The sequence below is a fragment of the Penaeus vannamei genome, chromosome 27, assembly GCF_042767895.1.
Source record: "Penaeus vannamei isolate JL-2024 chromosome 27, ASM4276789v1, whole genome shotgun sequence".
In the NCBI taxonomy this organism is placed as follows: Eukaryota; Metazoa; Arthropoda; class Malacostraca; order Decapoda; family Penaeidae; genus Penaeus; species Penaeus vannamei.
Window position 1 is genome coordinate 23,782,089 of NC_091575.1, and position 17,500 is coordinate 23,799,588.

At 43.7% G+C, this 17,500-nt stretch overlaps 1 protein-coding gene across 4 annotated transcripts in view; it reads right to left on the reverse strand.

Moving 5' to 3' along the window:
- Nucleotides 1-13,639: 13,639 nt before the first annotated feature.
- LOC113810328 (uncharacterized) overlaps nucleotides 13,640-17,500 on the reverse strand; it is a 76,963-nt gene continuing 73,102 nt past the window's right edge. For all 4 annotated transcript variants that reach the window (XM_070141016.1, XM_070141017.1, XM_070141018.1 and 1 more), the window contains exons 9-10: nucleotides 15,752-15,868; nucleotides 13,640-15,171 (exon numbers count right to left, since the gene is read on the reverse strand). In XM_070141016.1, coding sequence (XP_069997117.1) covers nucleotides 15,017-15,171; nucleotides 15,752-15,868 — 272 coding nt within the window. In that variant the 3' untranslated portion in view covers nucleotides 13,640-15,016. The remainder of the gene's footprint in view (nucleotides 15,172-15,751; nucleotides 15,869-17,500) is intronic.

Consider the following 17,500-nt stretch of genomic DNA (forward strand, 5'->3'; position numbering starts at 1 on the left):
GGGGGGGAGGGAGAAAGAAAGAGAAAAAGAGACATGGAAAGAAAGCCAGAGAGAGAGAGAGACAGCGAGGGAGACAGAGGCAGAGAGAGAGAGAGAGAGAGAGAGAGAGAGGCAGAGACTAAGAGAGACAGAGACAAAGAAAAAGAAAGTTGGAGACAGAGACAGACACAGAGAAAGGGAGATAGAGAGAGAGAGAAAACAGGAAAAGGAGATCGACAGGCGAGAAGAGCGAGAGAGTCCTTGTGTACCTAATTTGATGACAGAGTCCGTCCGCTTTGATACCCAGGCTTTGTCAGGAGGTTAATTAAGCAGACGAATCTAATGTACAGTAAGTCGCACTAATGAGAATATCACTGGATGACTGTGGCAATTTAGTCTCCTGAATTCTGTCGTGAGCAAGGGTACTTTATTTTTTCCCCCTTTACCACAGTCAATACCTGGAAGTCTGAGCCGTATGAGAACTGTCGTGTGAGTCCGTGTGATATAAATGGTCCTATCGAATGTCAAAGGTTTCGGTCATATTTTTATACTCTCCGTCCGACCTATCAAAACTGTTTATTTGTTTTTTAGAGAAAAAAAAATATGACGTGGTGCAAAGGAAGGAAAAAATATACTGTATATAATTCCAGATGTATGTACAGGTAAGTATGACGTGTCAGCTGATTAGAATAAAAGAAAGAGGAGTACCGTAAGCGCCGATTTTTCTTCCTTTCGAGAAAAGACGCGCAGTTGGCAGAGATAAAAGACCTGGCGTCGGATTCTCAAAAAAGCCTTAAAGTTGAGGCGCGCAGGAGGCCTCAACCGTCCTGCTGAATTTCCCTTTTATAAGAGCGAAGTGTTGATTTCCCGCACGCCGTGAAGCGCTAAAGGCTGCTCTCCCCCTTAACCAATATGGCGGTTTCCTCGCTCTGTGTATGTGTATATAAGATCGCTCGGCCGTAAGTTAAGGCGCCTGAAGGAGATACGGCGTCTTAACGCGTTTGGGAATCTGGTCCCTGAATTCTAGTCTTACCTCCCCTGGCCCTTGGGAATCGCCGCCCCCGTCTCACTCCTCTCTGGCTGCCGGCGTGACCTTCAGGTTGTCTACTGTCCTGACCTTACCTCACTTCCCTTCTGTGTGTGGCACTGACCTTGCTTCCACGCCACGTTAGCCAATAAGGCTAATATGTGTTAGATATTTACATGGATTTAGTCTCATTAAAAAAAAATCGTCAAAATATGGGAGTATGGACATTATATATGCAAATTAATTTCCAAACTCTTTCAAAAAGAAAAATTAGTTGCTTTAGTCGCTGATAGATATCACTTTTTATCCACAATGGAGCTGTTCAAGGTTGTTTATCCCCATTATTAGTCTAAATTATATTATTGCGATGCTAGAGCTAGTTTTCAGCATTTTTAGAGAAACCAGTCTTTGTATTATGACTTCAAGTTGTAAATAAAGGCTTAACACATGTCATCGTTTTGCAAATTTCAAACGTACAGCATATATTATTATGGTTGCTGGAAAAAAGGTTAGACATTTTAATCATTGCATCCACACACACTGCCGTAATGGCCAGTCATCAGTAAAAACGTACTAAACATATCAAAAACCCTCTATTAATTAAGTTTATATGAGCAGTTATATTAAGCGTGGTTCGTTTAACTTCAACAAAGGTCGCTTTGGCTCTTTAAAGAACCGGTCAGAGAGAATTGCTAGTGGCAGTTATTGTCTGGTATTTTTATCTGAGTGATTAAAACCATCATTTTCTGTGCAAACGTAGGAATATTTGGTCATTCATGATAAGAAATCTCTAATGATCCCTCTTTCATTCTCTCTATCTCTCTCTCTCTCTCTCTCTCTCTCTCTCTCTCTCTCTCTCTCTCTCTATATATATATATATATATATATATATATATATATATATATATATATATATATATATATATATATATATATATATATATATATATATATATATATATATATATATATATACATATATATATATATATATATATATATATATATATGGCCATATATATAACTATCTATCTATCTATGTATATGTGTGCGTATGTGTCTATACATACAGTCATACATATATATATATATATATATATATATATATATATATATAGAGAGAGAGAGAGAGAGAGAGAGAGAGAGAGAGAGAGAGAGAGAGAGAGAGAGAGAGAAAAGGATATGTATATATATGTATGTATATACATGAATATGTGTGTATATACATATATAAACATATCCGTTTCTCTCTATATATATACATATATATATATGTATGAATGTATGTATAGACACATACGCAAACATATACATAGATAGATAGATAGTTATATATATGGATATATATATATATATATATATATATATATATACACATACATATGTGTGTGTGTGTGTGTGTGTGTGTGTGTGTGTGTGCGCGTGTGTGTGTGTGTGTGTATACACACGTGTGTATATACATTTACATATGTATATCAATATGTAGATATAAATATGTATGTGTGTGTGTCTATGACACACATACATACACATGCACACACAAACATATATATATATATATATATATATATATATATATATATATATATATATATATATATATATATACATACATATATATAATATATATATATATATGTGTGTGTGTGTGTGTGTGTGTGTGTGTGTGTGTGTGTGTGTGTGTGTGTGTGTGTATATATATATATACATATATATATACATATATATATATACATGTGTGTCCGTGTGTGTATGTGCGTGTGTATGTGTGTGTGTGTGTGTGCATGTGTGTATACATATGTGTGCGTGTGCGTTTGTGTGTATACATGTGTGTGTGTGTGTGTGTGTGTGTGTGTGTGTGTGTGTGTGTGTGTGTGTGTGTGTGTATGGTTATGTACATACATATATATATGTATATATATATATATATATATATATATATATATATATATGTATATCATCTCTCTCTCTCTCTCTCTCTCTCTCTCTCTCTCTCTCTCTCTATATATATATATATATATATATATATATATATATATATATATATATATATATATATATATATATATAGTGTGTGTGTGTGTGTGTGCATATCACTTTTTACAATTAATTAATTTTCTTGCCCTTTTTTGTAATTTCATTTAATTTATTCAAGTTTAATCCGTTTCATTTCATGTTCTAACTAGACCCGAACAGTACTGCCTCAACTTTTTCAAAACCGTATATACTTCGTTAATTTCACCTCCATTTCCGTAATCCTCATTTGCATTTTGCGGAAAAGAACTGCATACATATCCGCCTTCAAACAGCTTGAAAAATTGTGATAATTACTAATTCTATTGATGTTATATCTGAATAAAACATTTTCGAAAGTCCATTTCAAACGGTGTATTTTGAAGTAGCAAAAGTTCGCGTATATGGTCTGTCAAACAAGAGTTCACTTACCTATGGACGCAGCAAAAACATTTATTCTTCTGTCCGTTGAATCAGATGCGAATTATCCGCGAGAAATGGCAGTAACATAGTCCGCTGTGGTGAGCTCAGACATGGAGGGTGAGCTCTGTCAAACTCTTAGCTCGTTGTGGTGGGATGGCATGACACAGTGTATGTCATGGAAGAACGCTCGTGTGGAATTCATGACGAACAGATTGCAACAGGAACAACGAAGGGGAGGACGAGAAAACACGCGAATATGCCGAAGGCCTTTTCGCTATTGCTCTGAATGAAGCAAGAGCGAAAAGGCCTTCGATATATTCGTGTTTTCTTGTCCTTCCCTTCGTTATTTCAGTTGCAGTAGATGTCATGTTCACTGTGGTTTTAGTCTCGTGCTTTTGTTTACGCTCCACTAGTGTTTAGTCACTAAGGAGTCAATTACTAGTTCTACCTATCTCACCTCTTTACCTTGTTGCGGGAAGATTTTTTTTACTTCTATTGCTATCATTATTTTGATATTATAATTCCCATAATAATAAAATAACAGTAGTGATATGAATAGCATTTTAAACAATCGCGAAAATGTAAGAATTTGGGAAATCAGGTGGTCCTGTAGCGCTTACTAATTTACCCCTTAAAGGTAGAGCAATTATGGAGCATCTCTATGCAACAAAATTCACAAACAAACAAAATCATTGGTCATTACAGCACACGTACCAATGGCGTGATGCACTGGGATATCCAAGACCATGAACTGTAGCAGATTTACGTATATCTTTCATTCCATTGTAGGTTTACATGTATTTCTGACGAAGATATAATCGAAACCGGTCAAATACATCTCTTTTATTGTGAAGATATTCGTTCTCATTCATACCTTTCCACATTTGTCAACATGAATACGGTTCGCAGGCTTACGTGTTTCATTTCATGGGGCATTTCAGAACAGGGTATACCAAGAGTGTGGGAAGGGATTTACATGGCTTGTGTGGTTATTGAACCAATATATCCTAACCATTATTTCATAAGGGTGAGGGCAGTTTTTTTGTTTTGTTTTTTTTCATTGCACATTTTTTCCCTTCCTTATGGAAAACCTTAGGCGCTTCCATGCTGTGCTGCACGCGGTACACCTCAACACTTTGTATTGTTTTTGTAATGTTATTTGGAAAGAGCCGTTTTTTGTGTACCTGAAGTGTGATGTTTATTCATATGTCTGCAAAAAGTATCAGGTGTGAAGAGTACGTTTTAAAATGACATTGCAGTGAATTAACACCCGGAGCAGAGGTAACGCGAGTGGTTAGGGAACAAGTGAACCTCTAAGCGGGTTCGAGTTCGTTCAGGAAGGGTACATATACGTTATGTGTAAGAGTGTGTTTCGTGCGCTCAAACTATTACTTTACAAGACGGTGCATCTCTTCACAATGTCATTTTCATGTCACAGTATTCATGTCGATTTTCTCCAGTCTGTAGCTTCCAGTCAATGAATTCTTAAACCACTTTTCACAAATTTATTAATGGAAGTTATCAATATTCCTTGAAAGATACTAACATCTACAATGCCACCTACACAGAAAAACATATATAAATGCCCGTTCTAGAAATACACAGACTCTGTTTTCTCTTACCTTCCTAATTCCTTGTTGTACATAAATTAAAGGAGGTGCAACTGGTCAATTGCACGGACAAAGCCTCCATTTGCATCATACAGGAGGAGGTTTGGCTGTTTGGCATTCGCTGCTGCGGAGCCCGGTGTTGCGGATTCAGACATATAGATTCAAACGATTAGAGACAGAGATACAGGCACTGGTACATAAACTTGTAGAACATATCAGGTCATGAAATTCTTATATACATGTATACATACATATATATGTATATATATATATATATATATATATATATATATATATATATATATATATATATATATATATATGCATGCATGCATATATATACACATATATATTTGCATGTGTGTGTGTATATATATATATATATATATATATATATATATATATATATATATATATGCATGTGCATATATATATGTATGTATGTATGTATATATATGCATACATATTGTATGGCATGTATGTATGTATGACGTCATATCGTCATACATACATACACATACACACACATATATGTGTGTGTGTGTATTATGTATATATACATGCATGCATACACACACACACACACACACACACACACACACACACACACACACATATACATATATATATATATATATATATATATATATATATATATATATATATATATATATTATATATATATATATATTATATATATATGCATACATGCATACTGTACATATATATATATATATATATATATATATATATATATATATATATATATATATATATATATATATGCATACATGCACACTGTACATGTATATATATATATATATATATATATATATATATATATATATATATATATATATATATATATATATATATATATGTCCTTTATTCTAGCGCATATCATCGTCATATCGTATAAATGTCAAACATAGTACGTCTTAGTCGTCACAGCAGTTCTTAGAGTACATGTAATCTGTCTCACTTTGTGCTCAAACATTTGACCTTGAGAGCTGGCCCTTCTTCCACGAGGGGTCAGAGGTCACGTCACTGGGAGAAGGCGGGGAAGATCTGGCCCTCTCCGTCCCCGAGCCTCCAGTTGTGGTCGAGCGAAGGGCGCCGCCGCTGGAGCTCGGGCGGGCTGTCCTGGCCCCCACCCTGGCCCTCCGTCTGGCCACCGTCGGCCTCCTCGTCGTCGTAGTCATCGTCATCGTTATCGTCAGACACAGCGTCCTCGTCCTCGTCACACGCACAAACGGCGTCTTCGGGGAACGGGGCGATCTCGTCCTCGAAGGCGAAGAAATCGGGAGGAATGATGTGGTCCTCCAAGAACGACGGGTGGATCGGCGCGTCGAGGAACACTGGGATGTGGTCCTCGAGGTGGGGGAGGGTCTGGAGAGACATCGGCGGGGGAAGGACGGGGCCGAGCACGAGGTCGTCCTCCTGGGGGAAGCGGATCAGGCTCTGAGGGTGGAGGGCGAGGGGGTCGAGGGCGGGGCCAGCGCAGGTCAGGGGGAAGTTGTCGTGGTAAGGGTCGAAGGCCATGGGGAGGTCAAAGCCCGCCTGGGGCATGCAGTCGAGGATCTGCGGCTGCGTCAGCGGGTTGACCGTCTCGATGGGCGTCTGGTCATCGTCGGCCTCCTCGCCGCAGAGGTCGTCAGGGAAAGGGTCAGGGCAAAGGTCGTTTGGTAGGTCACGTACAGAGGCCAGGCTAAGGTCGTACACGTCTCCCGTCAAGATGTCAGAGTCAGTCATGAAGCTTGTCTGGAACTAAACAAGAGGAGATGAGTCAGGTCTCGCAAGAACAGCTGATTGGTCGGATCAGCTGGTGCGTAATCGGTGGGGAAAGAGGCAACACAAGGGTTAGTATCTTTCTCAGTTTGCACATGATAACTACCGCTAGTAAGGAAGTGGGAGACCTAGCATTTGCATTTGCTTTTTGACAGCAAACGTGTATAATACATGCGTGCAGTGTATTAGCTGACGTCACGAAGATCCACAACTGACAATGGTTATTGTATTCCGGAGATCTAGTCCAAATTCAGGACGCATATATATGTATATGCTAACATGCGCATAAACTTACACACATACAAACATGTATACACCCATTGCACTTATTCACAAAGGCATTCCAAACCGCATTCCCATTCCGCGAAGTCCCGTCATGAAAAGAAAGCATCCTGGCCGGCGGGCCTCGCCAAGCCGAATACCTCAGAGACGGATCAGAGGAGATATTAGCCCAAGTTTTGTCACGCTCGCCGAAAATAATGATTTCCCCGAGCCAATCATCGAGGACGACTTGAAAGGGATTCGTGGGTGACGTCACTTGACCCGCGGCGCACTTATTAGCTCGGAGGATTTATATCAAAATAGGGTTTCCCATTTTTGGCCTGCACTTTCTTCGGAACCGATTTGGCATTGATGTAAACCGTTATGCTCATTATTTCCTTGCAGAGACGTCGCCAGATTTCCCGGCGCTTTTTGAACGACTTTGAAAGCCATTATACAAGGAATCATTATTTCCCTCATTAATGCCTTTCGTGCTTTCTTGGGGGAAAATCCCACGCGGATGATTAACCATCGACCTTTTTTTTCCTCTCATCGCAAAATACAACGCGTTTTACTCAAGACTATTACGCTCGCAAATCCACGCGCGTCTGGAAATGAAGTTAATAATCTGCGAGAGAAAATGTCGGCAACATTTCGAAGGCTTCTGTCATATCAGCTTCGTCAGATCCAAAGAACACAAAAGAGCCGAGAATGAAGCTTTGTCAGTTGCTTAAGGGGAAACCAGAGTCCTTGGTATTTCAGACACACGATGCTGAGGAGAGCAAGCAATGGGAGCAAGAAATGGCTGAATATGTACGGAGAAAACTCGATGGGGGTTCATGGGATGTGCAGATTGCGAAATTAGTGAATCGTTATGGCATTGATTATATGAGGAGGAGTTAATTTATCAATTTATTGGGACTATCAATTCTGGATGTTGGGTGGTTTGTTGATGTCTGTAATTGTGTAGTATATGGTCGTACGGTGATCAAGTAGGCGTTTTAGGTTCTGCAATGGTTGTAAGGTTGTAAAGTAACCATGTAACCAAAAATTCGAGAGTAATAGATTTAACAGAGTGCATAAGTTATTTAATTAAATTTGTATTGCACAGATGCGACTGGCGGAGGTATGTCCGCTTCCAGTGTTAATCAAGGTATACATTAATCAATTGAATTAGATAGAAAATAAAGCTGCGATGTAGTGATCGTGAAAATATATTGTTACTTTACCTATACCTATATCGTGTGTTAAAGATAACTGAATTAAATAGAAAATAATGCTGTGATGTAACGACCGTGGAAAATATGTACATTGTTATTTTACCAATAGCTATATCTAACCATGAAATATCCTTTGGACTTTATTAAACGAAAAACGTAATAAGCGCCTCTATCCCAACTATTCACTGACCCCGAACGAAATCTGAAAAAAATGTTTAGTCCAAATACACGTATAAGGCAAAGGTCAAGCACGAATTCACATGATATATAATATCTTTGCTGCCGTCTTGCAGGATGATTGCAAGTACTGATTGCAGGAGAAAAGGTTCAGGTATGAAGAACTGTCAAATTTTCGATTTCTTGAGGATAAAGATCATGTATCATCACCTTGGAAGAAAAAAGAAAAAAATACGCATTCCCTAAACTTGCCGAAACTACAGCGCAAAAAAATGCCTACCACTATTATCCACTTGAATATAAAATGGAAGAGTTACCCCTTAAAATATATATTTTTTCGAGATAAATGTCTGAATCATTTTCATTGTCTGTTTGTCCATCTATCTATATATCTATCTGCCTGTTTGTCAGTTTACTTGCCATAACGACGGGGATTTTATATAATTAAAGCTCTAGAAGAAGGAAAAGATGGAGAGAAAAAAAAAACAAAGACTAAAAAAAAAGAAAAAAGATTCCCCATATTTAAAGTTACTCGCTTGATACGCCAGACGATTCTGTATTGCTCATGCGGAGGGGGGGGGGAGAAGGATGAGAATAACAGAAACAAGGAAAAACAGAAGTAGAATGAGAAGGAGTAGGAGGAGAAGAAAGAGAAGAGGAAGACAGTAGGAAGTAAAGAAGAAGACTGAGGATGAGAAGGAGGAAGGGAAGACTGAGGAGGGGAAGAGGAGGAGAAGGAGCAAGGGAAGAGGAGAAGAAGACTGAGGAGGAGAAGGAGGAGGGGAAGACGAGAAGAAGAAGGGAAGAGAAAAAAGAGGGGGAGCAAAAGGGATAAAAGAAGAGAAAGAAGAAAAGAAGAGTGAAAAGAAAAAAATGAATCAATCATAGAGATAAGTGAACTAAGACAAAACCCGTCCTTTGTTTCGGTAAAGCCGAGGAAGTCCTGTTTGCTAAAGAAAGAAAAAAAGTAATAAATTCAGTCACAGGTTCATTGCCAACGAGTCTGACGGAAAATGCAAATCAAAACAAAACCAGATGGCGCCACTGCTTTCTTGGAGGAGATCTCCGTCGTTCAGTAGGATGGAGAAAGGGAGACGATTTTAGGAAGGGGGGAAAGAGGAGAGAGAGAGAGAGGGAGAGAGAGAGAGAGAGAGAGAGAGAGAGAGAGAGAGAGAGAGAGAGAGAGAGAGAGAGAGAGAGAGAGAGAGAGAGAGAGAGAGAGAGAGAGAAGGAGAGCGAGAGAGAGAGAGAGAAAGAAGAAAAGAAAGAAAAAAAGAGAAAGAGAGAGAAAGAAAAAAGAAAGAGAGAGAAAGAGGTAGGGTGGGGAAAGGGAGGCGAGAGGAGAGAGAGAGAAAGAGAGAAAGAAAGAGAGAGAGAGAGAGAGAGAGAGAGAGAAAGAGAAGGAAAAAAAGAAAGAGACAGAGAGAGAGGAAGAGGTAGGGTGGGGAAAGGGAGGCGAGAGGAGGGGGAAAGAGAGAGAGAGAGGGAGGGAAGGAGAGCGAGAGAGAAAGAAAAAAGAGAGAGAGAGAGAATGAAAAAAAAAGAAAAGAGAATGAGAGAGAGAGAGAGAAGGGTGGGGAAAGGGAAGTGAGAGTAGGGGGAGAAGAGGCAGGGTGGGGGAAGGGAGGCGAGAGGAGGGGGTGGGGGAAGGAAGAGGTAAGATGGGGAAAGGCAGACGAAAGAAGGGGGAAGAAGAGGCAGGATGGGGAAAGAAGGCCATATTCCTCGCAGTCGAGATCCAGGCCTCGGTTCCATCGGGCGAAGGGTGAGGCTTGTTATCCCCGGGATTAGACTGCGTGTGTGCTTAGTCGGCCCCTGTGCTAGTCTCTGTCGAGGTCCAATTTGTATCTTCCTATTCACTCCCCTTTCCTCTTCCTCCGTTGTCTTTCGTCTTTCTTTCTGTCCCTCTCTCTTGATCTTTATCTTTCTCTCTCTCTCTCTCTCTCTCTCTCTCTCTCTCTCTCTCTCTCTCTCTCTCTCTCTCTCTCTCTCTCTCTCTCTCTCTCTCTCTCTCTCTCCTCTCCCTCTCCCTCTCCCTCTCCCTCTCTCCCTCTCCCTCTCCCTCTACCTCTCCCTCTCCCTCTCCCTCTCCCTCTCCCTCTCCCTCTCACAGGTCAAAGAATCTGTATCTTTCGCTTGCTATTCACTTTCCTTTCTTCTTCCTTCGTTCTCTAGAGTTACTCATCTTTCTTTCTGCTTTTTTTTTTTCTTCTTCTTCTTTTTGCCTGTTTGCTTGATCTAAATAATACGATTTTAAAATCATTCTCAGATCAGAGAATCTTTCGCTTCCTCTTCACTTCTTCCCATGTTCTCTTTCGTCTTTCTTTGTTTTGTTTTGTTTTTTTCTTTTTCTTCTTTCGCCTGTTTACTTAACCTAAATAAAAAGATTTTATAATCACTCACAGGGCAAAGAATCTTTCGCTTCCTCTTCACTTCTTCTTCCCATGTTCTCTTTCGTCTTTCTTTCTTTTTTTCTTTCTTTCGCCTGTTTACTTGATCTAAATAAGAGATTTTATAATCACTCACAGGGCAGAGAATCTTTCGCTTCCTCTTCACTTCTTCTTTCCATGTTCTCTTTCGTCTTTCTTTCTTTTTTTTCTTTCTTTCGCCTGTTTACTTGATCTAAATAAGAGATTTTATAATCACTCACAGGTCAGAGAATCCGCATAGACGAATAAACCCACTTTAGCGCGATCCGCATCAGCATCCCGCGAATTTCCCTCTCATTATTTCGCTCTTGATTGCAATCATTTCCGTTCATCAATATCTCCGTCGGAATCCGCGAGTCCCCGGTGTCTGATGACAATTACGTGGTGGAGCCGCGCTCTCTCGCTCGCTCTCCGCCCCGCAGTCCTCTTGCAACCCTGGGGGAACGGGGGCGGATTTGGGGGAAGCTCTCTGGCCGATTCCCCGCCCTCTTTCAACCCTGGGGCCGGGGGGCGGTTTCGGGAGCCTCTCCACCCCGCCGCCCTCTTTCGACCCTGGGGGAACGGGGGCGGATTTGGGGGAAGCTCTCTGGCCGATTCCCCGCCCTCTTTCAACCCTGGGGCCGGGGGGCGGTTTCGGGAGCCTCTCCACCCCGCCGCCCTCTTTCGACCCTGGGGGAACGGGGGCGGATTTGGGGGAAGCTCTCTGGCCGATTCCCCGCCCTCTTTCAACCCTGGGGCCGGGGGGCGGTTTCGGGAGGCTCTCCACCCCGCCGCCCTCTTTCGACCCTGGGGGAACGGGGGCAGATTTGGGGGAAGCTCTCTGGCCGATTCCCCGCCCTCTTTCAACCCTGGGGCCGGGGGGCGGTTTCGGGAGGCTCTCCACCCCGCCGCCCTCTTTTATCCCCCTGAGGAACGGGGTTTCGGGGAGTCTCTCTCGCTCGCTCTTGCTCTCGCCGCCCTCTTTCAACCTTGGGGGACAGGGTTTCTCTGGCCGATTTTCCACCCCGCAACCCTTTTCCAACCCTGGGGGAACGGGGGCGTTTTCGGGGGAGGCTCTCTCTCCGATTCTCCGCCCCGCCGACCTCTTTCGACCCTGGGGGAACGGGGATGGATTTAGGGGAGGCTCTCTGGCCGACTCTCCACCCCGCCACCCTCTTTCAACCCTGGGGGATGGGGCGAGGCTCTTTCAATCGCTCTTGTTCCCGCCGCCCTCTTTCAACCCTGGGGGAACGGGGGCGTTTTCGGGGGAGGCTCTCTCTCCGATTCTCCGCCCCGCCGACCTCTTTCGACCCTGGGGGAACGGGGATGGATTTAGGGGAGGCTCTCTGGCCGACTCTCCACCCCGCCACCCTCTTTCAACCCTGGGGGATGGGGCGAAGCTCTTTCAATCGCTCTTGTTCCCGCCGCCCTCTTTCAACCCTGGGGGAACGGGGGCGGTTTCGGGGGAAGGCTCTCAGGCCGATTCTCCGCACCGCCGCTCTCTTTCAACCCTGGGGGGCGAGGTTTCGAGCGAGGCTCTCTCGCTCGCTCTTGTCCCCGCCGCCGCCTTTCAACCCTGGGGGACGGGGGTCGGTTTCGGGGAGGCTCTCTCGCTCGCTCTCCGCCCCGCCGCATTTTTGCAACCCTGGGGGACGGAGGGCGGATTTCGGGGGAGGCTCTCCGTCCGTCTGTCCGCCCCGCAGTCCTCTTTCAACCTTGGGGGATGGATGGAGGCTCTCTCGCTCGCTCTTGTTCCCGCCGCCCTCTTTCAACCCTGGGGGACAGGGGCGGTCTCGAGGAGGCGCTCTCTCCGTCCCTCAGTCCTCTTTCAACCCTGAGGAACGGGGTTTCAGGGAGGCTCTCTCGCTCGCTCTTGTTCTCGACGCCCTCTTGCAACCCTGAGGGAACGGAGGGCGGTCTCGAGGGAGGCTCTCATTCCGTCTCTCTTCCGTGGCGGAGGGATCGTCCGTCGGGAATTTCAGTTTGGGGACGAAGGCTTGGAAAAGGGAGAGAGGGTATACATCTCAGATGGGTATGGATGATGTTTTATATTTTTCTTTATCTCTCTCTTTCTTTTTTTCAATTCCTTTCTTTCCCTCTCCCTCTCCCTCTCCCTCTCCCTCTCCCTCTCCCTCTCCCTCTCCCTCTCCCTCTCCCCCTCCCCTCCCCTCTCCCTCTCCTCTCCCTCTCCTCTCCTCCTCCTCCCCACCCCCTCCCCTCCCCTCCCCCACCCCTCCCCTCCCCTCCCCTCCCCCTCCCCTCCCCCTCCCCCCTCCCCCTCCTCCTCTCCTTCCCCCTCTCCCTCTCCTTCTTTTCCCTCTTTCATTCTCCTTTTTTAATACTCTCTATATTGATTTCTCTTTAATGGATAGAACTCTGATTTACAACAACAAAAACAGTTTTCTTAACATGGTAAAATGTGTTTCCTCTCTCGGCGCATCTAGATGCTATAGCTGTAAAGAAAGCCCGTTTTTTTAAACAATATATAAAACTTTTGGGAAAAATATTTTTGCTTTGCTTTATATGCTTGGGAGAGAACCCAGCTGATCATACGTGTTTTGCGCTCGTCTCGTACAAAACACCAAAATATATACCATGCAAAAAAAATATATATATGCATTGAATATCATATTGCTGGATCAGGAAGTATTTTATGGTGCAGTATCGACAAGGAGAGAAAGGATAGAATAAGATCTAGGTCAGTTCAATACCAGAATTAAATAACAAGACTTATCACTGAACTATGATTCAATTTGAATAGTTTTATTAATTCATATGTATATCCATGTGTCATAATTCACTCGTAACGATTAATGTTACAATCATTGATAATACTAGTTTTCATACGTTCATATGGTATATATAACATATCATGACATCTATTATAAATGCATCATCAACACTACTCTTATCAGCTGTGTATCCTTTCCGTTTAATCTAATTGGGATTCAAAACTACAAGATAGACATCATTAAACTTTCTCATGCCGTTAATTACTGTTTCTAATTACTATGATCTCTCACTGATTATGTTCACTGCCGTCAACATCATCATTATCTTTTTCATGTCTGACTTTTAAGAAATGGTCAATTAAACACAATACAAGTACACTGTTACGGTGAAATAAACAGTGGTAAAGCCATCGTTCATTACGGAATCAAACCACAGCTGTTGTTTTTTCCTATGTGATTGGCCCGTCGTTTTAAACTTTCCATTACACTTTAGACACAAGCTAAACGTACACAACTCCTATTCAAACGTGCTGTCGTATACATGGGTGGAAGAGAAGCTGGAGGCATCTAAGGGTGAACTACCATGGAGTTAGTGTTGCTTCCACGCCCCAGAGGACCGTGTGATTGCAGGATATACTGGATCAGGATTCATGCTGAACCAACTGTGCATAAAACTACGAAGGGATGGAACAGGGAAACACGCATATGCTGAAGGCTTTTTCGCTTCACTGCTTCTCCAGAGTGCGCTTCTCCGTGTGCCTTGAAGAAGCAAGGGAGCGAAAAAGCCTTCGTGTGTTTAACTTTTCTTCCCTTTGGTGTTTTATCATCAGCATGAAGTACTTAGAGGTCTTACAGGCATAGGTATAGGAATCCTCTGAGGATTAAAACTAAATAAAAAGGAAATTCAATAAGTCTGTCTGTATCCTCGGGGAGTGAGAATGGGTGATATCTATACATTAAAAGGGGAAAAAAATCTTAGTTTCTAAGTGAAATATCAAAGTACTGATGAACAGGAAATGCCGCTATAAAGATCTGAAGGTTAATCTAAATCAATCTACCTTTTAAAACGAAGAGAAGTCTTTTAACAACACAAAAGTTATCACAATGACACGTGCCTCGTGTCTCTCTCACCCTCTCACTCATACAAACGAACACGTACATTAAGTGACTAAACATTTCATACAAGAAGCATCAAAATTGAGATAATTCCCTATGTACTTTAGCATTTTTTTAGACTTAGACTCCCTCGCGCACGGAGACGCCCCGGGAGTACCAAGCCCTCAAGCTCCTTGGACCCACGGGGCGAGTCTGCACCCTTCTGTATACCAGAGGGACCTTGACCTCTGACCCCGCGCGTCGGCTGACCTCCTCGCGCCCCCTAGGCCTCCGTCTCCTCGTGCACGGACTTAACACTGACCAGCGCCACGGGGTTCTCGACGATGGCCGGCCCTGCGTCCCCCTGGGTGTAGTCGCGAACCACCGCCTCCATGCTCTCCTCCAGAACCCGAGGCTCCTCTTGCGGCGACATGAATCCTGCGGGGAAGCGCGGAAGGAGGCAATAAGGGAGTCACTGGAGATTCGTCTGCGAACCGATGTTGCAGTTCGGTTGAATGCTGACGTGCAGACGGGACGCCAAAATGCATAAGAATACTTTTGAAAGAAATGATGTAATTTATGATAGGATGATAATATTATTATTTATAATATAATATAAATATCGATATGTTAATAATAGATGATGTCATTTATGATAGGATGATGATAATATTATTGATTATAATATATCAATATCGATGACATTTTGATAATAAGATTATGATACTAAAATTATAATAACAACAATTATTATATTACTACTATTATTATCAGCATTATGATAATAATGGTGATGACGATCACGATGATAATTACCATGATGAAAAAATGAATGAAAAAGGTAACAGTAGTAACAATAACAACAAAACCAACAATATCCCCACCATCCCAAGCACCGTAAATCCCATTACAAAAAAAACATCCGAACCACAAGGAAAGGAAATCAACGCATATCCACACCGCGCCAGGAATCGATGCGGGTCCCCAAGCCCGGCCGACACCGCGCCCCTCCACTCACCCTGCCTGTTCTGCGCTCTGGCGTGCCTCACGAAATGCCACATCGCGCAGGACAGCCCCACCACCGCCGCCATCACGAGGATCACCATCAGCACCAGATGAGCCCACATGCGAGGTTCTGCGGAGGAAATAGAGGCTAATTAAGTCGTCTTCCGCTCGCCCGCTCTCGCTGCCTCGCGCGAAGGGACATGCCCGCGTCTCCTTCGCCGGGCGCGGGGCAGGAACCCGGAATGGAGGCGGCCCGGACGGGGAAGTCGCTCCTTCGCGCTCGCTCTTCTTCTGCCCTTCTTCATTTTGTCTTTCTCTCTCTCAATCTCTCCCTCTCTCTTTCTCTCAATCTCACTTTCTCTCTCTCTCTCTCTCTCTCTCTCTCTCTCTCTCTCTCTCTCTCTCTCTCTCTCTCTCTCTCTCTCTCTCTCTCTCTCTCTCTCTCTCTCTCTCTCTCTCTCTCTCTCTCTCTCTCTCTCTCTCTCTCTCTCTCTCTCTCTCTCTCTCTCTCTCTCTCTCTCTCTCTCTCTCTCTCTCTCCCTCTCTCTCTCTCTCTCCCTCCCTCCCTCCCTCTCTCTCTGTCTCTCTCTCTGTCTCTCTCTCTCTCTGTCTCTCTCTCTTTCCCTCTCTCTCTCTCTACCTTTCTCTTCTCTCTCTCTCTCTCTCTCTCTCTCTCTCTCTCTCTCTCTCTCTCTCTCTCTCTCTCTCTCTCTCTCTCTCTCTCTCTCTCTCTCCCTCTCTCTCTCTCTCTCTCTCTCTCTCTCTCTCTCTCTCTCTCTCTCTCTCTCTCTCTCTCTCTCTCTCTCTCTCTCTCTCTCTCTCTCTCTCTCTCTCTCTCTCTCTCTCTCTCTCTCTCTCTCTTTCTCTCTTTCTCTCTTTCTCTCTTTCTCTCTTTCTCTCTTTCTCTCTCTCTTCTCTCTCTTTCTCTCTCTTTCTCTCTCTCTCTCCTCCTGCTCTCTCTCTCTCCCCTCCCGCTCTCTCTCTCTCTCCTCCTGCTCTCTCTCTCTCTCTCCTCCTGCTCTCTCTCTCTCTCTCCTCCCTCTCTCTCTCTCTCCTTCCACTCTCTCTCACTCTCCTCCCACTCTCTCTCTCTCTCTCCTCCTACTCTCTCTCTCTCTCTCACCTCCCACTCTCTCTCTCTCTCCTCCCACTCTCTCTCCCCCACTCTCTCTCTCTCTCTCCTCCCTCTCTCTCTCTCTCCTCCTACTCTCTCTCTCTCTCTCACCTCCCACTCTCTCTCTCTCTCCTCCCACTCTCTCTCTCTCTCCCAATCTCTCTCTCTCTCTCTCTCTCTCCCAATCCCATTTTATCTCTCTCTCTCTCTCTCCCAATCCCATTTTATCTCTCTCTCTCTCTCTCCCAATCCCATTTTATCTCTCTCTCTCTCTCTCTCTCCCAATCTCTCTCTCTCTCTCTCTCTCTCTCCTCCCACTCTCTCTCTCTTTCTCTCTTCCCACTCTCTCTCTCTCTCTCTCTCTCTCTCTCTCTCTCTCTCTCTCTCTCTCTCTCTCTCTCTCTCTCTCTCTCTCTCTCTCTCTCTCTCTCTCTCTCTCTCCTCCCGCTCTCTCTCTCCTCCCGTCTCTCTCCTCCCGCTCTCTCTCTCTCTCTCTCTCTCTCTCTCTCTCTCTCTCTCTCTCCTCCCGCTCTCTCTCTCTCTCTCTCTCTCCCGCTCTCTCTCTCTCTCTCTCTCTCCTCCCGCTCTCTCTCTCTCTCTCTCTCCTCCCACTCTCTCTCTCTCTCTCTCTCTCTCTCTCTCTCTCTC